This window comes from Prionailurus viverrinus, chromosome B2, assembly GCF_022837055.1.
Source record: "Prionailurus viverrinus isolate Anna chromosome B2, UM_Priviv_1.0, whole genome shotgun sequence".
Taxonomy (NCBI): Eukaryota; Metazoa; Chordata; class Mammalia; order Carnivora; family Felidae; genus Prionailurus; species Prionailurus viverrinus.
In genome coordinates, this window is record NC_062565.1 from 74,042,838 (window position 1) to 74,062,741 (window position 19,904).

General features: G+C 32.0%; 1 protein-coding gene across 4 annotated transcripts in view; it reads right to left on the minus strand.

Annotated features, from left to right (window-relative positions):
• IBTK (inhibitor of Bruton tyrosine kinase) overlaps window positions 1–19,904 on the minus strand; it is a 91,485-nt gene that overhangs the window by 10,195 nt on the left and 61,386 nt on the right. For 2 of the 4 annotated variants that reach the window (XM_047858850.1, XM_047858849.1), the window contains exons 22-26: window positions 18,687–18,790; window positions 17,165–17,328; window positions 15,676–15,768; window positions 15,010–15,153; window positions 2,621–2,770 (exon numbers count right to left, since the gene is read on the minus strand). In XM_047858850.1, the coding sequence (XP_047714806.1) occupies window positions 2,621–2,770; window positions 15,010–15,153; window positions 15,676–15,768; window positions 17,165–17,328; window positions 18,687–18,790 (655 nt within the window). Of the gene's footprint in view, window positions 1–2,620; window positions 2,771–15,009; window positions 15,154–15,675; window positions 15,769–17,164; window positions 17,329–18,686; window positions 18,836–19,904 lie in introns of all 4 variants that reach the window. The other 2 variants (XM_047858848.1, XM_047858847.1) reach the window with 1 other exon arrangement.

Sequence of the window (19,904 nt, forward strand, 5' to 3'; positions counted from 1 at the left end):
ATTTTTAAAAACCTGGGATTGAAAAACATGAGAGATAATGATTTAAAACATCTGTTTAGAATTTGTAAACATACACATTTACGAAATATATAAACAAATGCATGTGTATGTGTACAATGGCATTCAAATGAAGTTGAAAATAAACACTTTTACTGTGAGAACTTAAGAGACTATTACTTATGAATGGAATAAAATGTCCTTCCCTCAACATTGTTAAGAAAACACCTTATAAATACTGAATAGTTTGTCATTTTCAGTGTACAATAAAATGTTCACCAAACATTTGTTGGTTTTTTTTTTCTGAAATACATTTTTAAAACTAAAAATATACAAATACTTTTAATACACTGAAGATCATTGGCATGTTAACTTCTATTGCCAGGTTCATTCATTCTTACATCAATTCAAGAATAAAATTTCTTCTGTCATCTTTAAGTGAACTGTGCTCTTAAAGAATCTGTGAGTTGATTTTTATATCATTTATAACTACTTATTTCAGTCAAGATTTTCTTAATATTAGAGAATTAAAATATGCTTTGTACACTGAATTGTGTAAGGTTTTTCTTCTCTTTTGGACTGTGTTCTAAATAGGCAGGGGCTATGGTAATTTTATCACTGTAACTCTAGTACCTAGCATCATGTCTGATAGCAGATAAGTCATTAAATATTTGCCAATTTTAAGACTACATATGTCTTACATCACACCCAATTCTGTATTTATGACCCTAACAAACCAGCCTTAATATTCTTTTTCCTAAGTAAGCATATAAAACGTTTATCTGTTTCATATGTTAGAGTTACATTTAAGATTTTTATTTTAAAATCATGTTCTACTAATGAAAGTTTTCATAAAGATAGGAAGAGAGAGCAAATGATTTTTTCAGATTCTTTCTGATCCCTGATTTTCCATATTGTAAGTAAATGGCTCAAGATCTTTGGTCCCAAATATACATTATCTATAATAAGGCAGTCAGTCAAGACATAAACTACAAAAATAGTTTAAAGAGTTCATCTAAACCAGTAGTTTCCAATGTTGTTAGGAGACTTTGACAGTTCTTCAGGAGCTGCTTGTAAGGTAGATATGATAAGGTTAAACTAGTAATGGTTCCCACATCCCTCTTCTTGATTCAATCGGCAAAACATATTTGATAACATTGGAATTGGATATAAGATTTCATTTAAAAAAAGGGTTTAGGGGGAAAAAGGCTTAACAAATAGTGAAAAAAGGTTTATCATTACCTAAAACAATATTAATCTGGTCACAGCTGACATTTTTAATTATGTTTTTGTTTTGTCTAAAATACTTTAGGGATTAATATCTTTGGGAGATGTCATATTAGCAAAAATAAGAAAAAAAAATTCCATTTAGTCAACTTGAAACACAGTTCTTTCTTCCAACACAGGACTATCTAATGCTCTAAGAATGTTCCTTTTTGTACAGTGATTAAGAGAATTTACATACCATGGCAAAGAAGCTATTTTTATTAGAAAATTGCTTTTAAATTATGCTTAGATTTTCATGTTCCATGTAAGCATTTAAAATACGAAACCTCTTTTAAAATACATTGGACCTTTCAACAATAGCCAAATTATGGAAAGAACCTAAATGTCCATCAACTGATGAATGGATAAAGAAGTTGTGGTTTATATATACAATGGAATACTACTTGGCAATGAGAAAGAATGAAATGTGGCCTTTTGTAGCAACATGGATGGAACTGGAGAGTGTGATGCTAAGTGAAATAAGTCATACAGAGAAAGACAGATACCATATGTTTTCACTCTTATGTGGATCCTAAGAAACTTAACAGAAGACTATGGAGGAGGGGAAGGGGAAAAAAAAAAGTTACAGAGAGGGAAGGAGGCAAACCATAAGAGACTTTTAAAAACTGAGAATAAACTGAGGGTTGATGGGGGTGGGAGGGAGGAGAAAGTGGGTGATGGGAATTGAGGAGGGCACCTGTTGGGATGAGTACTGGGTGTTGTATGGAAACCAATTTGACAATAAATTCCATATTAAAAAATTAAATAAGATGTATATACAAAAATAAAATAAAATACAATGGACTTTAAAAACTTGTATCAAAAATAGCTAGAGAAAAAACTGGAAACACCCAAAGGTCCATCATCTGTTTTATATCTACATAATGAACTACTACTCAGCAATAAAATGGAATGAACTATTGATACACACAGCAACATGGATGAATCAAAAACTACATACTGAATGGTCCTACAGGTATAAAACTAGAATATACAAGGTGGTCTATACTGACACAAGCAGGTTAGTAGCTGCCTAGAGAGCAAAATGGGGTAGGGAGGAAGAAATTACAAAGGGGCATGAGGAAACTTCTAAGAATGATGGTTATATTCACTGTTTTGAGTGTAGCTGGTGATGGTTTCACAGGTACATATGCCAAAACATCAAATTAAATACTTTAAATATATACAAGCTTACTATAAGACAATTCTACCAAAATAAAGCCTCAAAAAAAAGACATGTTAATTTTCAGTGTAAAAGAATGTGTAAAAATCCGCCTGATAAATTTTTAAAGATTTCAGAATGTGAAACTACCATAGAATTTTTTAAAGTAGAAAATGTATAAGTTTAACTTATTACCTTTCAACTTTTGGAGACTGGGAATTTTCTATTCCTTTAAAACAAACTTTTTTGACATGATCTCCTGAACTGTGACCAGTAATAGATTTTTTTTCTTCTACTAAGAAATCCCGGAATGACTTAGATGAAACTGAATGTAGAGAAGATGCCCTGCAAAAGACAAAAGATCATGTTAAGACATCCATTTTTTAAAAGGTCAGTGCTAGAAATCACAATGGGAGAATGGGGAAAATGTACACCAAAAATTTTACAATATTATGTAATTAGTTTTTAAGGCGATGCTGGGTTCTTGCTGTCAGTTGTGAACTAATCAAAATGATGTGATTAAAAAAAAACAAAACAATGGAGACCAACACTGAAGATAACCCAGATATTGAAATTAACAATGATATTAAAAACAAGTATTATAACTATGCCTAAGGCAACAATAAAAAAATGTGCAGAATAAATTAAAGAATAAGCCCAGAGAAAAATAAAGAATAAGCCCAGAGAAAAACTATGAAAAAGAATAAAACAGAAATTCAAGAACTTTTAATTCAATATTTAAAAAACAAAATTCACTGATGAAGGTAACAGCCGATTAGAAAAGAGTCAGTAAAACTGAAGATAAAGCAATACAAAATTTTGAATCTAAACAGAGGGAAGACTGAAAAAATTTCCACCATGGTGACTTAGATAATATCAAAAGGTCTACCATAAATATAACTGGGAGTCCCAGAAGGAGAGGTGAGAAATATGGCTGACAAAAATATTCAAAGAAACAATGCCCAAGCATTCCCCAAATCTGGTAGAAGATACAAATTTAAAGATTGAAGAATTTTAGCAAACCCCAAAGATCAAACTAAAGAAAACCATACTTAGGCACATGAGCAAACTGCTGAAAACCAAAGATCAAAAGAAAATCTTGAAAGCATCCACAGAAATACAACACAGTATGAAAACACTTAGATTATTAGAAACAAGGATAGCCAAAAGACAGTAGAACAACATCTTTAATATGAGGAAAGTAAGGAAGAAAACTATCCATCCAGTTCTCTATATGAGTGAACCTGGACAAGGATCCTTTCCCAAGTCAGGCTCTGAAATGATTACAGTCCTCGTTGAACTCTGATTGCAGCAATGTGAGACTTGAGCCAGGGGCACCCATAAGCAATAACTCTGTGAAGCCATATCCAGAGGATATGAGACAATAGGACCCAAAGGAACTATGAGACAATAAACACTGGTTGTTTTAAGTCATTATTTAGGGATAATTTGTTACAAAGCAATAGATAACACAAGATACTACTGGAATTAAAAAGATAATAAAGATTATAACTTTGTGCAAATAAATTTGACAACTTACATAAAATGGACAAATATCTTGAAAACACAATTTATCAAAGATAACAAAAATAGAAATAAAAAAATATATAGACCTAGCTCTATTTAAAAAATTGAATAGTCCTGCAGTTTTTTTATCGTAGAAATTGACAAATTGATTTTAAAATTTATGAGAATACAAAAAAAAATTAGATTTGTCAAAGTATTCTTAAAGAAATACAAAGCTGGAAGATAAAACAAGTCACAGGAATCAAGACAGAGTGGTACTGACATAAGGATTAACAGATCAATGGAAAAGAACAGAGAGCTTACATATAGAACCTCATATATACAGTCCTTCTACTTTCAATAATTAAATTACCAAAGCAATTCAGTGGTGAAAGTAATTATCTATAATAAACAAATGGTTTATAAAAGAAACCTTTACCTTTATCTCACACCATATCCCCAAATTAATTCAAGATGGATCATATATCTAATGTAAAAGCTAAGTATCCTAGAAGAAAACAGACGACTATAACTTGGTGGTAGGCAAAGGTATAAATATCAAATACAGAAATGATGAATTACACTTAATGAAAATTAAAACTTCTCATCAGAAGATATTAAGAAAACAGAAAACATTTGCAAAACACATATGTGACAAATGACTTGTATCCAGACCATAAAAAGAACTCCTGGAACTCAAAACTTAAAAACACAAATAATAAAAGTCAAGGGAATTTCAAAAAGCAAAAAGGATTTGAATGTACACTTCACAAAGAAAGTATGCTAATGATGAATAAACACATAAAAAGTACTCAGTATTCACCAGGGAAACACAAAACCTCAATGACAGGCTGCTACACACCTACCAGAATGGGTCAAATTAGTTGACAATACCAGTGCTGGCAAGAATATGAAATAACCAATACTCTCAAACATTGTTGCTGGGAGGATAAAATGGTACCACAGTGCTGTGGGGAAAGGACTGGCAATTTTGTAATAAGTAAACATGTATCTTCTGTATAATCCATTGCAATTCTCCCTGGTATTTATACAAAAGAAATTAAAATATATGTCTATTAAAAGGCCTACACAAGAATGTTCAAACAGCAGCTTTATTCACAATAGCCAAAAACTGGAAATAGTCCAGGTGTCCATCAATAGGAATAAATACAAACTGTGGTATATTCATACCTAGGAATACTACCGAGTAATAAAAGGGAATAAACTATTGGTTCACACAACCCAGATAAATCTGAAAAACATGCTGAATGAAAGAAAAAATATGCTGAATGAAAACAGAAAAAAGTATATTATGTTTTGTTCTCACATAAACTTCTAGAATGGGCAAAACTGGGGCGCCTGGGTGGCGCAGTCGGTTAAGCGTCCGACTTCAGCCAGGTCACGATCTCGCGGTCTGTGAGTTCGAGCCCCGCGTCGGGCTCTGGGCTGATGGCTCGGAGCCTGGAGCCTGTTTCCAATTCTGTGTCTCCCTCTCTCTCTGCCCCTCCCCCGTTCATGCTCTGTCTCTCTCTGTCCCAAAAATAAATAAACGTTGAAAAAAAAAAAAATTAGAATGGGCAAAACTAATCTGTGGTCAAAAAAGAAAAATCACCACAGTGGTTGACATTGATATGGAGAAGGGACCAGGATGAAAAAGAACTTTTTGAAGAAAACTTTCAGCGATAATGGTAATGCCCAGCAATTTATTAAATAAAGATAATAAACAATGACCAAGTGAGGTTTCTTTCTCCTGGAATGCAAGAGTGATCTAACACTCACAGGATAAAAGAGAAAAATCCTATAGAAAAGTCCTATGATCTGAAATATGACATATATTTAGGGATAAAATTAACAAAACACAGATAGGCATGATCTATACACTGAAGACTATAAAAAATTGCTAAGAGAAACTAAGGAAGATCTAAAAGATATTATATGGTTCATGATTGGGAGACTCAATATCGTAAATTGTCAATCCAATTCATCTACAAACCCAAAACAATACCTAAAAAATTCTAGTAGGCATTTTTGATAAACTAATCTAAGATTTATACAAACATGGAAAAATTTAAATTAGAAAAAATAATTTTGTATAAAAAGAACAAAGCCAAAGAAATTATACTATCTGATTTCAATATTTACAAAAGCTATCATTATCAAGTCAGTATGATATGGGCTTAAGGATATATACATGTAGATCAAATGGAACTCAACAGGAGTCCAGAATTAGACTGACACATATATGGTCAACTGATTTCCAGCAAAAGTGCCAAGTAATAAAATGAGGAGAGGACAATCTTTTCAACAAATTGTGCTGGAACAACTAGATACCTGGTAAGGAAAAAAAAAAGGGGGGGGGGACAAAAACCTTGGGCTCTTTCTTACCCTATATATAAAAATAAATTTGAATCATAAACCCAATCGTAAAAGCTAAACTTATAAAACATCTAGATCAAAACAAAAACAAAATTTTTGTAACCTTAGTCAAAGACACAAAAAGCCCTAACATCAAATAACAACAAAAAACTGATGCAATGCATTTTATCAAAATGCAGAACTTCTCCTCAAAAGATAATGTTAAGAAAATGAAAAGCTAAACTACAGAGTGGAAGAAAATATTCACAAAACATCTATATCTAACAAAGGTCTTACTTCCAGAATATAAAACTCTAACAGTACTATATTAAGAAAATAAAATGCCCAATTTATAAGGCAAAAATCTGAAAATGCATCCCAAAGATATGAAAATGGCCAATAAGCCCCTGAGAAATGTAAAATAAACCACACCTACCAGAATAGCCAAAATTAAAAAGATTAAGTGTCCCAAGTGTTGGATAGGGTATGGAACAACAGGAATTCTCACATACTACTGGCAGAAATGTAAAATATGACCATTCTGGAACACCTGGTGACTTTCTGATAAAGTCTAACATTCACTTAATATATGACCCAGCAATTTCAACCCTAAGTAAATAAAAATACAGGTCTATTAAGACTTGGATATAACTTTTTTTTTCATAAAACAAACTGGAAACCCAGTATTTCTCAACAAGAAAGGAAGAAATTACAGATACATGCAACAACATGGATGAATCTCCAAAACTTTAAGTTGAATGAAGGAAACACAATATACTGGACTTCTACCATTTATATAAAGTTTGAGAGCAGGCGAAAACTAAGTTATAGTGACAGAAATTTCATCAGTGGTGACATGGGAGGAGGGTAGAGAGTGACTAAGAAAAGGTATTTGGATGATGGACATATTTTTAAAATTTTCATTGGGGTGGTGAATATACAGATGTAAATACATTTGCCAAAACTTCTATATACAAAGTTAGTTCGTTTACTGTATTTAAATTATACCTTGATAACGTTATTAAAAAAAGAACAGAATAGAAAAGGAAATCTGCACTCCTTCCCAAAAGACTAAAATAAAGTTAAAAAATTCCAAGTTTTGGTAAAGAGGTGGAGAAAGAACAACTCATAGACCACTGATGAGAATGTTTTGTGATATTCACTAAAAATGAATACATGCATATCCTATGACCCAGTTATTCCTAGTTATATACCCAATAGAAATGCAACTGTATGTATACCAAAGACATGAACTAGAATATCTATAGCAGAACCAATCCTAATAGTAAAAAAAGGATACTCAAATGCTAACAAAAATTGAATGAATATTTACACAATGGATATTAGTACTCATCAAAATATGAATGAGTTTAATAAATATAACATTGAACAAAGGAACACAATTCTATTTATATATATATTAAAAGAAAATATATGGAAAGAAAAGTCAGAGGAGAGTGGATGATAAAAAAGATAGTGGGGTTGGTGGCTGGGGAGGGGGCATGGCAGGGTGGCAGGAGGGGACTAGATACTGGTAATGTTACTTCTTGATTTGAATTCTGAGTGTGCAAGATGTGTTCAGTTTGTGAAAATTTAACCTATACACTTGTGATAACTGCACTTTTAAGTGTATATAATGTTTTAATAAAAAGTTACTTAAAATGTAAACCTAATTTTACATGGATAAAATAGAAATAAAAATTAAGTTGACCCTAAATACACAAAATTAATCACACTCACTATAGGTATAATACTTTGATAACTAAAAGTAGAATGTATTTTAGAATAATATTCACCAAAAACAGGCAAAAATTTAATCATCTATACAGACCAACTGAGCTTTCAAAGATCTCATACTCAGATTTTTATGATATCAGAATCTCTTAATAATCAATGCTTTATTTTACTATCAGTACAAAAGCAATTTGCAGGATAACAGTCAGGATTAGGCACACAGCCTCTGTTGCTAGACTTCCTGGGTTCAAATTTTGGCTCTGACCTTCATAAGTTAACCTTTGTGCTTCAGTTTCCTCATCAATAATATGAGGATAATGTTTGAGAATCAAATGTTAATTTATGGAAAAATACTTAAAATAGTACCTGTTACAGAGAAATGCTATGTAAGTCTTACTATCCATAATTTTCATAGCATTTAACAAAACTGTGATTTAAGAGAAAAAGAAGACAATGAGAACAAGGAAGTTCTGACATGAAAAAATATAATCAGTTATAATAGGCTTAGTATTTTTCTAAAGTCTGAGAAAAATTAAAAAGATAACCCTTACTTATTATTTTGTACACTAGATCTACACCATATTCTTGGCATCATTTTCAGAATCCTTAACATTAGATAGTCAAAATTCTCAGCAATAATAATGTAAACAACTTCCAGGCCTAAGTTATTTTTTTTTTCTATTTTCTTTACTCAGAAAACAAAGTGGCCATGTCAATAAGTGAATACAAATGCTAACTGGATAATTCTCCAAAAAGTTAAACTCATACTTGGAAGAAACCTTAAAATCCATACCTAGATTAAGTTCATAAACTATTTGAGGTAGTCCATAAAAAAGTGAGGACTTCTAAAATCCTATATCTTGTCTGAATAACTCATTTGTACCTGAATCTGACCTAATTACCAAATTATATTTGTAAAACACTTTAACGTGCATCCTGTCATTTAATTCTTACAATAAAAATCCTGAAAGATAAGCATTTTTATCATCTATGTTTAAAAGAAGAGTATAACCAAAGTGCAGGGATCACGAGAGATAAGGCAGAACCAGTTCTTAATGATGGAACCCATCCTTGCCATCTAGTCTACTGTTGCCTTCTGTAAGAAATCAAGACAATACTTCCTATAAAGTGCCAAAGATAACACAGATACTGATGATCCACACTTTGTTTTGCTATCGTATGAGATAAGCATCAATTCATAACAAAACTAAAAATTTTCACCAAATTTCTATTTGCTCAATAAAGATTAGATCAATACAAAATGTCTCACATAAGATTTTTCTAAGAAAAAAGTTCACCAAAATTTAATACAATTATAACCATATTACAAATTAAGTTATAACTTATTAAAATATTAATGGCTAAAATTTACATATTTGATTAGACATTGTTGAATATACTAAATGTTTCATGCTTTGACTCAGTTTCAGCTCCATAATACTCCTGTGAAATAGGTACTATTTTTAACTCTATTTATAGACAAGGAAAGTAAGACCAAGAAAGATTAAAAACTGATCTAAGTTTACATTATTCCCAAGTAACAGATACATGATTTAAACTCAAGCAAGACTCACTCCAGAACCTAAGCTTAATCACTATACTGCTGTGCCCATATTTAAAAGTTCTTTACTCTAAGTAAAACCTTAAATCACATCAGAGAAATTTTCCTTAGAGATTTGTACTAGAAACATGATCTACTAAGGTATTCATACTAAAAATATTTCTTCAAAAGGAAGTTTCCTATAACTTGACGAAAAATTTTCCCCAAACACGTACATACACAAAACATAATAAAAAGTTAAACATATATACAAAAGAAATCACTCCCCATTTCTTTAACAACTCTTTCCTCCTCCCCAAAGCACACATACCTAACAGTTTCCATTGACAAGGTAACTATGGTGTAAAGTACAGTGTAACATTAGCAATTTGCGAACACTGCTGGCAAAAGTTCTTGATGGAGAATCTATTGAATGTCCCCTGTAAGTAATTCATGTTTCTAAATACAGAAATTTCATAATGATCTGAAAAGCACAAGTTGTCAGATTTATCCTAGCAGTAATTTAGGGACTCCTAGATATAAATGATATATATACTTCTTAAAAACTCTGAATTTTTTTTTTTTTAAAGCTACTGATAATATCTCCTTTGGAACAAATATAAGTAACAGCGCTTACAAAATATCTTAAACTCACATGTTCATTAATCGTGCTTACTGGTTACCTATAAAAATGACTTACCCAGATTTCTTTAAATGAGTTCTACTATTCTTTCCACTGATGATGCCATAATTTGGAACAGTGTCTGATTTCCCATGATTTTGCTTTCCTAACCCAGGCTCTGGCTACTTGCCATCTTAGCAGCCACAGTAACTTTATGAAGAAGCATTTGTAGACACTTACAGCCACACTAAAACTTAATCAAGATTTTGTTTCTCAGCTACAGCAGCCCTGAAATTTTTGCCTTAAGAAATAAAATTTTCAGCTCTAAAGAGTTAAACATTGAAATAAGTTTATAATTTATGGGTTACCTGTATATGGAATTTGGAAGAATTTATATTTATGCATCAAGCCAGGCCACAAAGCTTGCACATTCTTCCACTCAAGATGGTGAGAAATGTATTATTTCTCCAAGTAAAACAGTTGATAATGAAAACTGGCCAACTCTCAAATACACTTGGTGTTTGCACACTGGATTTAAATTCAGCCAATCAGAACTTATTCTAATGCAAGAAAACAGTTGTCTTTAATACATATTGCCACACCTAACTGTAGACAGCAGGAGCACAACTATGTACTATGAGTTATATAAACTAGGTGAACGAATCTGCCAACAAACTAGTGAAAATCCTTCCCATAATCAGAAGCAGACTCACAGGGCTAATTTGTGATGTGCTAAGAAGTTGCACCTTAACCTCAAGATAAAAACATAGCATAAAAAATCTTGTAAGGAAAAAAAATCTTGTTAGAGGATTCTTCAGGATGAGGAAGATACACTTTTAAGAAATATCTTTAAAAACTTAAATCACTACAATACTGAATATACTTTATAAATACAATCTGTAAATCAGATTAAAATGCTAATTTAAGCTTTTCTAATTTATTCATAGCACAGTAAAATTTAAATCTGACCAAGTTTCATTAGATGAACACTTACATGGGATACTCTCAGGAAAACAAATCTATTTCATTTTTAGTTTCTTCAAACATATACTACCATAGATTTGCACCCTATGTGTAAAAAGTATTCAACAATCAAATAATGATTATTTCCATTTATACTAAATATGGATCAAAATTCATGAATAACAACCATTTTATAAATAGGTTCTTAAAATCTCTAACAAATATTTTATTAGTTCCATTAACTTATAAAATTTCCATAACAAAACAAAGCATATGTATATATTTTATATGCTTATTTGATTTTTAGATACATATTGACAAATTAATACCTATATTTTGCTAAGTTCCATCAGCCCACTGTACAATGAGTACAAATAAAAGTACATATATTCAGAAGAATTTAGCAGAAAGAAACTTTAAAAGATCCTTCAGATACCAAAAATATAGTCTCAAGAAGCCAAAAATGCACAAAAAGTGCATAAATAATTTTATAATTCACTTTGATAATAATTCAGAATAAAATTATAATTAAACTTACTTGGTATCCTAAGATACATAAAACTATTGATTAGTTTGTACTTTTTAATTTTATTAAAGTATGGTTGACATACATTATATTAGTTTCAGGTGATTCAACATTTATATACACTGAAATGATCACCCACCATAATCTAGCTACCATCTGGCAGGAACATTGTTACACATTATTAACTATATTTCCTACTCTGCGTTGTATCTATGTGTCTTATTTATTTTATGACTGGAAGTGTGTTACTTTGACTTTTTAATCCCCTTCCCCTTCTCCCATCTGACAACCACCAGACTGTTCTTTGTATGAATGAGTCTGTTTCTGTTTTGTTCATTTGTTTTTTAGATTTTATATATAAGGAAAATCATAGAGTATTTGTTTTTCTCCTCCTTATCTCACCTAGCATAATATCTTCTAGGTCCATCCATTTTGTTGCAAATGCCAAGATTTCATTGTTTTTTATGGCTCATATACCATATGTGTATATATATACACACATACATAACACATCTTTATGTGTGTGTATATATACACACACATACATAACACATCTTTATCCATTTATCCATCAATGGTACTTACTTGTATCATATCATGGCTATTATAAATATTGCTGCAAAGAACACAGGATTCTATATTTATCTTTTCCAATGAGTGTTTTCATCTTCTTCAGATAAGTACCCAGGAGGAGAACCAGCAGGATCCTATTTTTAATTTTGTGGGAAACCTTCATACGGTTTTCGATAGTTGCTGTACCATTTTGCATTCCACCAATAGTGCATGAGAGTTCCATTTTCAACACATCCTCACCAACACTTATTATTGTCTTTTTGACAATCATCATTCTGACAGAAGTGTGGTATCTCAATGTGGTTTTGATTTGCATTTTTCAGATGATTAGTGATGCTGAACATCTTTTCACGTGTCTATTAGTTACCTCTTTGTATGTCTTCTTTGGAAAAATGCCTATTCAGGTCCTCAGCCCATTTTTTACTTGAGTTGGGTTTTTTTTTTTTTTTTTTTTGGATATTGAGTTGTAGGAATTCTTTATGTATTTTTGATATTAATCCCTGATCAGTCATATCATTTGCAATTATCTTCTCCAAATTAGTAGGCTGCCTTTTCATTTTGTTGTTCACAATGATGTCTAAGAGCTTACCACCTCCATTTCCTTCTAGTAGTTTTATGGTTTCTGTCCTTAAGTCTTTAATGCATTCTGAGTTTATTTTTGGATATGGTATAAGGAAATGGCCCAGTTTTCCCAACACCATTTGTTGAAGAGATGTGTTCTTTTCCCATTATATGTTCTTGCTTCCTTTGTCAAAGATTAATTGACCATATAAGCATGAGTTTATTTATAGACTCTATATTCCACACCATTGATCTATGTGTCTGTTTTTGTGCCAGTACCATACCTGTTTTGATTATTACAGCATTGTTCTTTCTCAAGATTACTTGGGCTGTTCAGGTTATTTTGTGATTTCATACAAATTTTAGGATTATTTCTTCTAGTCCTATGAAAAATGCCCTTGTTATTTTGATAGGGACAGCACTGAATCTATAGATTGCTCTTGGTAGTATGGATCATTTTCTGGGTTATTTAAAATGATGTGTGTGTTATCTGTTGTATTATAGGACAAAGTGAGCTTACAGTCCTCCTAATCTGCCATCTTCCCTGGGATCCTCCCCTACTTTTTGTTTTTAAATAATAAGAGTGAATAATGGCATAGCTAAAACTATATTACTAAGCCCAAAGCTTCCTCATGTGCTTAGTTAATTCTCTCAAGTTACAGATATTTAGTATCTTGAGAGCTGATCCAAGAACTTTCTTTTTATATTTTCTATACTTTTCTTAATATTTATTTTTTGAGAGAGAAAGAGAGAGAACAAGTTGGGTAGGGACAGAGAGAGGGAGACACAGAATCCAAAGCAGGCTCCAGGATCTGAGCTGTCAGCACAGGCCTGACATGGGGCTCCAACTGACAAGCCATGAGATCATGACCTGAGCTAAGTTGGACGCTTAAGTGAATGAGCCACCCAGCTGCCCCTCCATACTTTTCTTTAGGGAAAACACAACTCAATGTTCTAACAGCTATCCCACAAACCCTACAGAGGGTGACCAAATCAGTCTACCATAGTCTCATATATAGAAGGTGTGCACAAATACTGATTAATTTAAACATTCTACTAAACCCATTCTCTCAAGTTTTACTCTCTTTTATTCTTTACCTGGGTTTTCCCACATCTTCCTTTACTTTCTTTTCTGTGATCATGCTTTAGATCTGTAGTAAGTGGTTCTGACAGGCTACAAAGAAAAGGGAGGATGGAAGGGGGGCAGGAAGTACAACCTATTTTATACACCTCAAAACTGCTATCTGACCTCTTTGGAGATTACTCCTATTAATCTCCAAATTACAGGTAAACTGTAATGGAGAAAATCTCTATAATAGCAAGTAAATACTCCTGCTTACAGAAGTGACAATGAGGGGTGCCTGGGTGGCTCAGTTGGTTAAGCGTCTCACTCTTTTTTTTTTATTTATTTATTTTTTTTTAACGTTTATTTATTTTTGAGACAGAGAGAGACAGAGCATGAACGGGGGAGGGTCAGAGAGCGAGAGGGAGACACAGAATCTGAAACAGGCTCCAGGCTCTGAGCTGTCAGCACAGAGCCTGATGCGGGGCTTGAACTCACGAACCGCGAGATCATGACCTGAGCTGAAGTCGGACGCTTAACTGACTGAGCCACCCAGGCGCCCCAAGCGTCTGACTCTTGATTTCGGCTCAGGTCGCAATCTCAGTTTGTGAGATCGAGCCCCACATCAGGCTCTGCACTGACAGCGTGGAGCCTCCTCAGGATTCTTTCTCTCTATTCTCTTTCAAAATAAATAAACATTAAAAAATAAACAAGTGATAACGAAAACCAAGATTATTAACACTGCAAAGATATTCATGATGTATACCGAAGGACAAAGAAATTAAGGTGGTAAAAAATTGTTTATCCAATTTTTCTATGCTTTATATTGTTTCTTACAACAAATGAAAAAAATGTAAGGCTCCTTCCTTAAATTACTTTAGTAATACATGCTAATTAGAATACCAAAAAGAAACTGTATCTATACAAAACATTTTGAAATCTATAATAGAAAGAATGACGAACAAATGAACAAACCATGGTGCATATGTCAAAACAAAAAAATTATTTCCCAAGGTCTAATTTTTAACTTAAAGAGAGGAGTGAAATACTTGAAAAGTTAGGAGGGAAACCCAGAAGCCAAGAACTACCTTAAAAGGTAACACACAGATCTCTGCCTATTTTAATAAAACTTAAAGCATACCATGCATTCACTGGTTTTGGAGTTTTTGAAGGAGCAGTTAAAGCTGTTTCCATGCTACTTGTTCCTGAATTATTTTCTTTGGTAGTCATTGCAATCATTTTTCGTTGCTTCTGAGAAAGTTTAACTCCATGAGAAATCATTTTGCTAGAAATTAAATGAATTAGCATTAATTTCTGCTTAATGGAGGTTACAGGTAATTATACTGCTTTCTGTTTATTTGATGTGATTTTACTATTACTGGATCAAAATGGCCATAAGATTCAAGAGTGACAATATCAGATTATACTATCGACGATCAAATAACAGTTACTAAATGAGCCTTCCTACTAATACATTTACATCACACTTGCACCAGAAATAGTCCACAATGATACTTTAGAGGCAAATTTCTGACAACACCATATTCTACATGAGTTGGACTACCAACCAACTCAATCTCTGGCATGTATTTAAGAAATGTTACGAAGGCTATAAGCCTAAATAAAAAAGAGTTTATAACTTAGTTTGACATCAAAAGCAGAAAAACAAAACAAAAAAAGTCCAGTAGGTCTTTCTAATTGAGTTTAACATCAAATGCAGAAAAAGAATATAGTAGGTCTTTCTAATTCTTTAGGACATAACTATAAAACAACATGGTCTTTCCTTTTTTATGAGTTTTTAACCAACCCCAAATTTGTCTTTGGTGTAGCTCCACATTTTTGTCTATTTTCTTCAATTTGCATGATGGTTCGGAGATCCATGACAGGAGGGCTGACAGGACTAAAATACATATAAAATTTACTTTACAATACAGTTATTTTCCATAAAGTCCAATACCCAAACTTCACTGAAACTATAAATTATATGTAAGATTGATAATGAAAGGATAATTTAGGTTTATTTTGTCAGCTGTGGCCAACTTCAAAAAGGATACTTTGAATGAAAGCTACTTTTATATATATATAAATAACTAAAATTCATCCAAAGTAATAACATAAAACTGAAACTCTTAAAGAAAAAAACAAAACCAAAAAAAAAAAAAAAAAGCCAAACAATAGAATAATTCTTATCTAACTTAGGCATAAGAAACTGAAGTTCTGTTTAAATTCTAAACCTTTCAGATGAACAGAACTTGAAAATTATATTGTTTTTAACAAAATTCTTACTACTGTCTAATGATACCAACCACAAAAATTTTAAAGTAAAATTTGGGGATGCTCAACAATATTAGAAACCCACCAGAGGAAGTTGTACTATAATGAGAAAAACCAAATTCTACCATCCTTAGAAACAGCCGATCTATATTGCTGACTTTACATCAAGCCAATTATCTTAAAACACATTCAATAAAATAGTCTAGTGATTAGAAGATGCTTCTTGGGGTTCCCACAAATATGTTTACTTAAAAGGCAAAAAAATTGAGACTGATTTCTAAACTACTTTTAGACTATGAAACAACATAAACTGGCACATCATAATCTGGTCTTCCAACTTTGCAAAATACAGCATATTTCAAAATAATTACGTAAATATAATTGGTAAGTCAATTAACAGTTTTAGCCTATTATAAACCATAGTAGGTGTATAAATATGAAGCACAAGCTCAATAATTACTCTGAAAGAGTGCATTCTAATTATATCGACTCCTTCAATTAAAAAAATTGACTTTTCTAAATAAAAGAAAACTATGGATGCAATATAGGCAAGTTAAAAGCAGTGTGACATTGTTCTGAAAATTAACTGTGAATAACAATGTGTTTTGTGAGATCTTAAATACCCCTTAATGTGCTAAAAAGAAAAAAGAAAAAAAAAGAAAAAAAAAAAAGATACAATAAACCTACAAATGACAAAATGGTCTTCCTGAATGGGAGTTTTAATATATACTATCAAAAAAATAGCTTATTATTAAGTCACTATATATCTAGATATAGATATCTGTGGGTTATATAGTATTTACTGGCATTCACAAATGACAGTACAAAGGGAACTAAATTCTGTCTGGGGAAAAAAGTGCCTATTTTAGCTAGCTAGTAATCTGTATGCGTCTAGGTAATTTTCTGTGTATTAGAAATTTACATTAATACTTTTAAAATGTGCTTCATTAAAAATTTCCATTTGACTAAAAATAAATAGTATTTCTCCAACTAACAGGTACAGAACAAGATGAAAATCCTACCTGAAAGAGCCAGCAACCCAACTGGAAGAGCTTGTAGTATCAATTTTGTTACTGGGAATGGTCTGTGGAGCAGATATGTTAAGTATTGGTGATTTTTCCCATGGTTTTAAATCTTCCCTAGAATATGCAGGAGGTGTACCATTAAGATATGGTTTAATTTTCCCCTGGAGGTAAAAAAAAAAAAAACAAAAAAACCCCAAACATTAAAAAATAAATAATAGTAGACACCTATTGGTACTTAATAAATATTGGTTAAATTATATTAAAGCATAAAATCTTATAACAATAATCATCTAGCATTCTTCTACTTTAGCATCTTAACCAATTCTCAAAACTTCTAAGTCACTATAAGCCAGTTACCATGAGCTTTGAGAATAATTTTTAGGAAAATAAGTTTGCACATTAAATTCCCATTAATATGAGCATTAAGTAAAAATGTTAATAAAAGTTGCTGAAATAAGATATGAAGCAGTAACTTTAAAATTAATGTCCATGACTTTATACCAAACTTTCATTTTGTTTCATATTAATGTCATATAATTCATTCTGAATAAAATTAAAGGTAAATAATACTGACAGCTGAAGAGGAACCTTAAAACAATTGCCATTATAATAGGTCAAGGAAGTTATTAAAATGGTTATTTCCATTGCTAGGACAGATTCTTATTGCCAAACATTCACAGCATGCCTTTAATTTTTCTTTTAAGCCTCAACTGTCCTCTACACCAACCTTGGTGTTAATATGAATTGCCCCGAAACCTCTATCTAGCTACATTAAAAAAAAAAAAAAAAAAAAAATCAATTCTTGAGGCCTAGAAGACTAAGAAGAACATAAATTTTCCACTGTCTCATGAATTTCTCGAAGTGCTAATAGTTTTGTGGAGGACTAGGGATTAGAGAAAAATGACCTATATCTAATAAGTTAGACATTTTCCTTTCCTGTACATTAACAATTATGGAATAAAATGTTAAGAGATGTCTAAAAAATGGACTCTCCGGCGTTCAACTGGACTAGAAATTCTGCATTTTATGTCAATTGTGCTGGACCAGGAGAACTCCATTCCAGCCTGTATTGCTCCCATTAACATGATAGAGGGAAGAGACTATGCAGAATTTGAAGTTAGGCTTCCTTTCAAAATCATTTTCCTTTGACAGTTCTTTGGTGTTAACTGACATTTCACAAAGTAAATTTCAAGTAATTTAGCTATAAATATATTTTTCCAGATGTCTATACAGTGTTGCTATCTTTTGCATCAACATTATATTTTAATTTACAGAAAGAGGATTAGAAATGTAATGTCACAGAGGGCTGAAACTGCATTAAAATCTTTAAAACTAGAAACATAATGCAAATTTGAGAAAACTACTACTACATATATTACTAATCATATGTATTTTTTTATAAACCAGCCAGGAGAGTATTTTAAAGTTAGAGCAAAAAATAATAAAAACTAAAAATAAATTATATAAAGATCTAAAATCTGAAGTTAAGAAAACAGTGCATTAATAAATAAAAACAAACCTCAATTTTATCTGACTGAAATCCTGCTGTGAAATCTGGGGAATGTAAATCTCTAGGACTACCCACTCCTGCATAGCTTCCTTCAGAATCTGATGTCAGCAGTTCTGGAAGAGATTCCACAGAATTGGTCTTACCAGATTTTAATAATCCTAAAAGGTAAAAATTTTAAAACATTTAAAATACAGTAAACATGTGTATATTACATTCAGTGAATTAAATAGAGCTAAAAGCTTCCATTTATCCAGATTTAATAACATTTAAATTATATTCACTGTATCAAATCTTGACAATTCAAGCTAACTGAAGAAAAAAGTTAAAGTAAAAAACTAAAACAGGGGACTTTAATAAAACAGCAGTTTTATCCATTTCAATTATATAGCAATTATGCAATAAAACATTAAGGAAGACACTTCTTTGGGATCTGCTTTGAGAAGTGATTCAGAACTTCTTTCTCCCCATTAAAAAAAAAAAAAAAAAAGACAAAATTAATAAACTTCAGACCGTCCCCTTTCTCATCTGTCTCTCTGTACCAAGTTCTCTGCACGCATGCAGACGGGGATTGGCCTCATTCTGTGTGGGAGGAACACTGTGGCCTTTCTACCTCTCATCTAGTCAAAGACTGGATGACTTTGGCCCCGTAGCAGAGATTATGCTGAAGCCAACCGTGGCCTGATTGACGGTTTTTACTTCTGGAGAGGGGGGTGGAATCTGTGGATTGACAGCTACTTTAATTAGCCTATTGCCTAAAGCAAAGGGCTGTTATGAAATGTACATACCATTTCTTCTCCCAGGCAAGCTAAATACCTGTTTCCCTGCCATATTTGGTATCCAGATTCATTAGGAGATCAAAGTCATTTCAAATATAAACAGAGAAAACAAACTTTTGCTTAAGTTCATGTGTTTACTTTCACATATTTCAAATTTAGTAGAATCTAAATGAGGTAGCAAAAAAACACATGACATGAGCTATAACTAAAAATTTGACTTAAAAATAAATAAAACACATTTTGCAACAATGTGGATGAACCAGAGTGTATTATGCTAAGTGAAATAAATCAGAGAAAGACAAATATATGACTGCACTCATTTGTGGAATTTAAGAAATAAAACAGATGAATACAGGGGAAGGAAAGCAAAAAAGATAAAAAACAGAGAGGTAGACAAACCATAAGAGTCTCTTAAATACAGAGTACAAATGGAGGGTTGCTGGGTGGGGGG